At 29.3% G+C, this 6618-nt stretch overlaps 1 protein-coding gene across 3 annotated transcripts in view; it reads left to right on the forward strand.

Moving 5' to 3' along the window:
* The window catches only part of CLASP (CLIP-associated protein), a 19001-nt gene extending 16149 nt beyond the window's left edge, over positions 1-2852 (forward strand). The window contains exons 16-21 of one of the 3 annotated variants that reach the window (XM_082906448.1): positions 102-206; positions 399-473; positions 554-622; positions 719-787; positions 1524-1625; positions 2365-2852. In XM_082906448.1, coding sequence (XP_082762574.1) covers positions 102-206; positions 399-473; positions 554-622; positions 719-787; positions 1524-1625; positions 2365-2526 — 582 coding nt within the window. In that variant the 3' untranslated portion in view covers positions 2527-2852. Of the gene's footprint in view, positions 1-101; positions 207-398; positions 474-541; positions 623-718; positions 788-1523; positions 1626-2364 lie in introns of all 3 variants that reach the window. The other 2 variants (XM_082906449.1, XM_082906450.1) reach the window with 2 other exon arrangements.
* Positions 2853-6618: the final 3766 nt, after the last annotated feature.

Consider the following 6618-nt stretch of genomic DNA (forward strand, 5'->3'; position numbering starts at 1 on the left):
CAAGTTGAACTATATTTCTTCATTTTATGCATTGAGCAACAAACTATGTATGCTTAAATTATGCATTATTTTCATGTGTATAATTTTCGGTTTATTTGCAGTACTTCAATCAGATTTTGACAGTTGTTCTGGAGGTTTTGGATGATTCTGAATCAACAATCCGTGAACTTGCTCTTTCGCTGATAATTGAAATGCTGAAGAATCAGGTCTGCTTTATATCTTGGTTGCAGTCCATTTGTGGATGTCCTTTTCTGCTTGTTCTTATCTGGAGTTACTGATTTTGTCATCTTCATGCTGTTGACAACCTATCTCTATCAGCATTATGCAAGTTTCTTTTCCTATACATTTTTTTTTTCTTTCTATAGTTATTTCATGATATTTTTGTCTTTTGTTTCCAGAAAGATGCCATGGAGGATTCAGTAGAGTTGGTAATTGAAAAACTGCTTAATGTTTCAAAAGATATTATTCCTAAAGTAATATTCTTTGCTGAACTACATTTTATGGTTTTCACTTTCTTTCTCAATGTCTCATGGTATTGAAGTTTCCAATTCAGGTTGCAAATGAAGCAGAACACTGTTTGACTATTGTGTTGTCTCAATATGATTCATTCAGATGTTTAAGTGTGAGTGATACTCGATTCCTCTTTACTTGCTGAACATCCCAAGATATCTTAATCTGCTTTGATTTAGTTAAATAGTCCCATTTACTGGAATTGCAGGTTATTGTCCCTTTGTTGGTTACTGAAGATGAGAAAACTCTTGTTACTTGCATAAATTGTTTAACAAAGGTATTTATTTCAAAAATTCATTGTTGGAAGAGAATAGATTGGTTTTTGGAGATAATATTATCTATTTCTGGAAATTATTACTTGCTTATTAAAAGTTTGATTGGTGTTATAATTATTTTTTTATATACGATAAATCTGCTGTTATTGTGCTTAGCAATGTTTTGTCATTTATATTTTCATTGTTTCCTGAGAATCCTCAAGATTCAAAGTGGTTAGTCTCTTGTGCAATATTTTAGATTAGATATTAACAGTTACAATATTTTGGAAAGTGTTGTACATGCAGTGCACAATTAGATAATAGTTGACAGCTAATATATGTCTTTGGGCACCGTTAAACGTGTAATTATTTGGGAATCTTTTGATGCTACAGCGAAGTCTGTCTCCAGTTCTCCAACTGTTTCACTTCAGTTTTATATTTGATGAGAACGAAAAATTGGAGTACAGGGTGATGTCTGAGAGATCCTACTTGAAAAAGAAGAAGAAAATAAAAGAAGAGATGAATAGAAAGAGTACAATTAAATAGCTACCCTACCACCAACAAAAAGAGCCATTTTGCATTTTATTTTTTTTCCATATAGAAGAGTTTTCTTAACAAGGAAATTGAGTGGCTCTATGGCGATCTTTTCGTATCAAATTCTTAATGCCACTGTTTCTTTCAAAGACGTTTAAAACTTTCAATGTTGTGTCATAATTCTAATTGGTTTTAATTTTATTAAGACTCTGTTTTTTCATTCAGGTTGTTGGCAGGCTCTCCCAAGAGGAATTAATGTCTCAGTTACCATCTTTTTTGCCGGCCCTTTTTGAGGCATTTGGGAACCAGAGTGCTGATGTTCGCAAGGTAAACAAATTACACCTTGCTACTATCATTCATTGTTCCATAAGTTATAGCTATATTGTATTTTGAAGTTTTTGTTGCATGCTTGGCTCTGGCAATGTCTTGAAAAAACTCTAGACATGTATGGCAGCACTATCACCCCGTGTTACTAGAAAACGCTAATACCCTAACGAATTATGTATTGCTATGCACGTTCCGAAACATAGTACACTTTCGTTTCAAAATGGTAAATTTAGTGATATAAAGCGATCATAAAAGTTTTTTTCAATATATGTTCTTAAATGTTACCTTAGGAGGAAAAAATTCAAATATAATGAAATAAATTTTAAGGTGAGTTAAGTTTTGACAAGACAAAAACATCAACAAATGGGTTATAATGCTCATGGAAAATATTACATTTTATTAGATATTTAATAGTTAAAAAAAAATTACTCTAGAAGTATTTTAAAATTTTAAATCGTACTACATTTTAGAACATGTGGCATACCACGTTCCCGTTTCCGTTTCACATACTGGAACGATCCACGTTCCAAGTACCATACCTGCTTCAATTGAGAACAGGAAACCGTCATAGGAAGTTGTGATTCATTTAAACCAGGACAAATTTCGTGTTCTTCCTGAATATAGATATTGATATCTGAACATGCACTTCTATTTTTATTTATCTAGGCTATATGGGCTATATGGAAAGCTTTCTTAAGTTGGCATGGGTCTATTTTAACACTATTTCTTTTGGTGGCAGACTGTTGTTTTCTGTCTTGTAGACATCTATATCATGCTTGGGAAAGCATTCTTGCCGTACTTGGAGGGGCTGAACAGCACGCAACTGCGGTTGGTGACCATCTATGCTAACCGGATCTCACAGGCCAGGTCAGGTACTGCAATAGATGTTAACCATGATTAGCCAGGAGCGTTTGGGATGAAACGTCGTGGGTGTGGGGAGTTTGGTATGGTCATTCATTATTGTGTATTTTGTATATTGTGTGGAAATGTGAGTTTGAAGGGTGGGTTTTTTTTAATATAATATTTGTTATATTCATTTTTCGCCTGTTTGGTTTGGAGTGGAGGGTGGAGGCTTTTTTGGTGGGGAAGAAGCAAATATGTGAGAAACTATGCTGTGCTCATAATGATATCTATTGTCTTTAGAAAACATCGGCCCAACTGCTGTTGTATTTGTGAAGATACTTTGTATATGGGAAGCAAAAGATGTCTCTCCAAAGCTTTCCAGCATTTTGTGGTTTGATTGTTTTGTTTTTGTTCACATGTGGAGCCTGTTTGTTTTGAAGGATTACGCCATGGGATTGGACTATTAGTCCAGATGGCCTAATAGTCCATTGTTTGGTATTAATTTTCTACTCTGGACTAAGACTATTAGTCCTATATTCGTTGGCTTATTGTATCCCTGGGGAAAAGAGAAGAGGGGGAGGGGGGGTTTGGGACAGAATTCGTGGGACAATGTATCCCACGAGATTAGCCATTGAATTACGTTTTTGGCCCTAGTATTTAATGTCTCTTTCTTTTATCTTTTGCCCATTTTGCTTTCACAGAAGTCTTTTGCCTAGATTTTTGAAACATAACAGTTTAAGTACCTTTGTCAAGTTATTATCCCAATTGCTAATTTGTCCTGATCTACTAGAATTAAGTATGAAGTCAAAAATTTCATATTTGGTGCATTCATGGTATTAATTATACTTAATAAGGTAGTCATATAATTTAAAAATCTCAATTACAAATTAAAATAAGTTTATGTAATATTTATTAATATTTTATTTATTTAATATTTTAAAAGTTTTTGTAAACAAATTAAATAAAATTTATAATTCAGATTTAAAATTCTTATTATTTAGTAAATAATTCAATAGGGCAAAATAGTCTTTTGAATATTTATCTTTCCCCATAATATTCCAAACAAATACGGGATTCAATAGAATTGTTCAATCTAGACTTCTAATTCCATGACTAAACAAACATAGGATACAAATTCAGTCTAATCAAATAGTTCCGGGGCAATGTATTTCAGGATTAACAGTCTGATGGATTGCAATCTTCTCTTATCCAGTCCGTCTAAACAAACACACCCGTGGTGTTTTCTGTTTTACGCTGTGTTTGGTTGGAAGATTTGAAAAGGGATTTGGAAAAAAAAAGAGAAAATGTGTGTGAAACTATGTGAAATATAGATATATTTTATTTTATTTTTTTTCTTTTCCTTTGCAAATTCTGTTTTAAATTCTCCAACTATAAACACAGCGTTAGGATTTTGTTCTTTTTTGAGGAGGATCAGTAGAAATTTATCATGAGCATTATACGGTGATGAATATTGTGAATCTATTTCACATTTTAGGGGTTGTTTGAGATGATCTAAATAAGTGTACTTTTTGACTTTTTATTAAATATGGGTTGGGTTTGGGTTGGGTTTGAAGTGATGTGTTAGAGAGGTGACGTGACTTAAATAAGATGATATAACTTAAATAGGATAGTAACTTTTTAACTTTTTATCCTTTTTAAGACATGTCAAATTTAGCCTTAATGCAATTTTCTCGAATTCGTAATGAATTGCTACATGTGAGCAGGGTGCAATAAGCATTTAATCCAAGGCTACGATATTAATTCCAATATTTCATCAGTCTTCTTTTTTAAGATTTTGTAAAAAAATTTCTTTCAAAATATCAGGTATACTTTATTTGGTTCATAAATTTGGTGACGAAAATGAAAGGTAAACATTTGGTTTGATTTTAAAAAAAATTCAAAAATCTTTATTTTGGTAATCAAACTAAGCGTAGAATTTTTTTATTATGTACCATGGTAGATGAAAGGAAACATGACAGTAGATGAGAATTTTTTAGCAGTAATGGTAGGTATTATGAAAAAAATATTATGAAAATGATCATGAAAGATTTTCTACCATTAGATTACACATATAAGAAAACACTACACAGTAATTAAGGGATGAAAAATCTACATGAAACATTTCATGATATTTTTTTCATGATCTCTAGTATTATTTATTTTTTAGTCTTAACGATCCTTTCTCTCTTACTATTTCATTAAAAAAAAATTTAAGGAGTTTTTATTGATAAATACTATTTAGGAGTGTTCTAGTCTAAGAAGTTTATGAAGGAAATTTATAACTCACTTAGTTTCATGTATTTATGCCTTTATTTCATAAGATTTTTTTTAATTTTTTAATTTTGGCTATTTTCTTAGACTCTTATACCCATATATTTAATGGTGATATGCATTAACTACACGCTACTATTTAATTTTGATATACATTACATACAAAAAATTAAACATGGTTCTTTATTGATTGTCATTATGCTTTGATAGTTCTCATGCACTCAAATGTTGACTCTACGTGATGACATGAATATTCACACTAAAACATATGAATGTGAATACAAATGTTAATGTTAATGTTCATAATGTTAATATCAGATGACGTGAATATTTATACTAAAACATATAAATGTGAATATAAACGTTAATGTTCATAATGTTAATATCTGTATTTCAGAATTCATGTGAATATTCACATTCATATATTTTAGTATGAACATTCACGTTATGTTTATATTCAAATGAAGGTTGATACTTGTGATTATGTAATTTGATGCAATGTTGATGTGAACTTTAACATCACATTTATCACGACGTCATCTGATGTGAACATTCACATTCACGTCATTTGCTGTGAACATTCACATTCATGTCATCTAATGTGAACAATCATGTCATTACGTACAGTCAACATATGGAATACCAAAACATAATGACGATCAATGATGCATGAGAACTACCAAAACATAATGACAATCAATAAAGAACCATGTTTAATTTTTTGTGTGTAATATATATCAACATTAAATAATAGTGTATAGTTAATGCATTTTTTTTTTGAGTGAAGATATAATGACAATCAACATTAAATATCAACATTAATAGGAGTATGAGAGATTTAGGATGTTTTGGCCTTCTTACCTCAAATAGGACCTAATGAAATAATAAAAAAAAAATATGAGTTGGATGAAATAAAACTCTTAGAAAGAGTATTTATTAAAAAAAACTCCCAAAATTTAATTTAATGTTTCATAAAGTAGGAAGGAAAATAAGAAGAAAAAATAACCATGTTTGTTTTTAGATTTTTGAAAATACTTTTCAGAAAATTATATTTTCTTATTTTTTGTTTTTTGATTTTACTGAATTTTTAAAATATTTTTCGTAATTTTTATTTTTTATTTTTTAGACAGTTAATATAAATACATTTAAAAAATATAATTTTCGTGAAATGTTTAAAAATTAAAAATATAAAAAAATACAAAAATTTCATATGTTTTTTGTATTTTTGTAAATTTATTAATTTTTTAAAATATTTTTTCACAAATATTTTAGTTTTTAGATACATCTAAGAAAGGTTTATCTTAAAAAATAAAAAAATGCTTAAAATTTTAAAAATATTCACTAAAAATAAAAAAATACGAAAAATAAAAAAACTCAATTTTTAGAAAACTGAATTTAAAATCTATTTTTAGTCTATTTTATTATAAAGTATGATGATTGTTTTTATTTTGAAACTTTTTAAAACCAGTACCAATTGATTTGATTAAAATATTATATTTTAATAAATTTATATTTTGATATTTTTGAGTACTAAAAATAAATAATCAATGATACACATTTTGTAATATATGTTAAGGATTGAGATATTTTTCCACTCTATTTATTTTCAATGTAAAATTTAATAAATTTTTATAAAACTCTTGAGGCATTTCGTGAATTTTTTAATTTTATTTATATTAAAATCAATAACCTGAACCATAATAATATATCGTTGGTTTTGATTTTACAATCAAGAAATCAGTCATATGATATTTCCGTCTTAAAAAACAGCGGAGGCCCATAGAATTTCAGCCCGTTAGTTCACAGCCCAAGTGGCATTAAGGTTGAGCCCAAAGATATGTGTATATATATATATCCTGAAGCCCCAATAGCCCAACTT

This window comes from Camellia sinensis, chromosome 14, assembly GCF_055761805.1.
Source record: "Camellia sinensis isolate YWXY chromosome 14, ASM5576180v1, whole genome shotgun sequence".
NCBI lineage: Eukaryota > Viridiplantae > Streptophyta > Magnoliopsida > Ericales > Theaceae > Camellia > Camellia sinensis.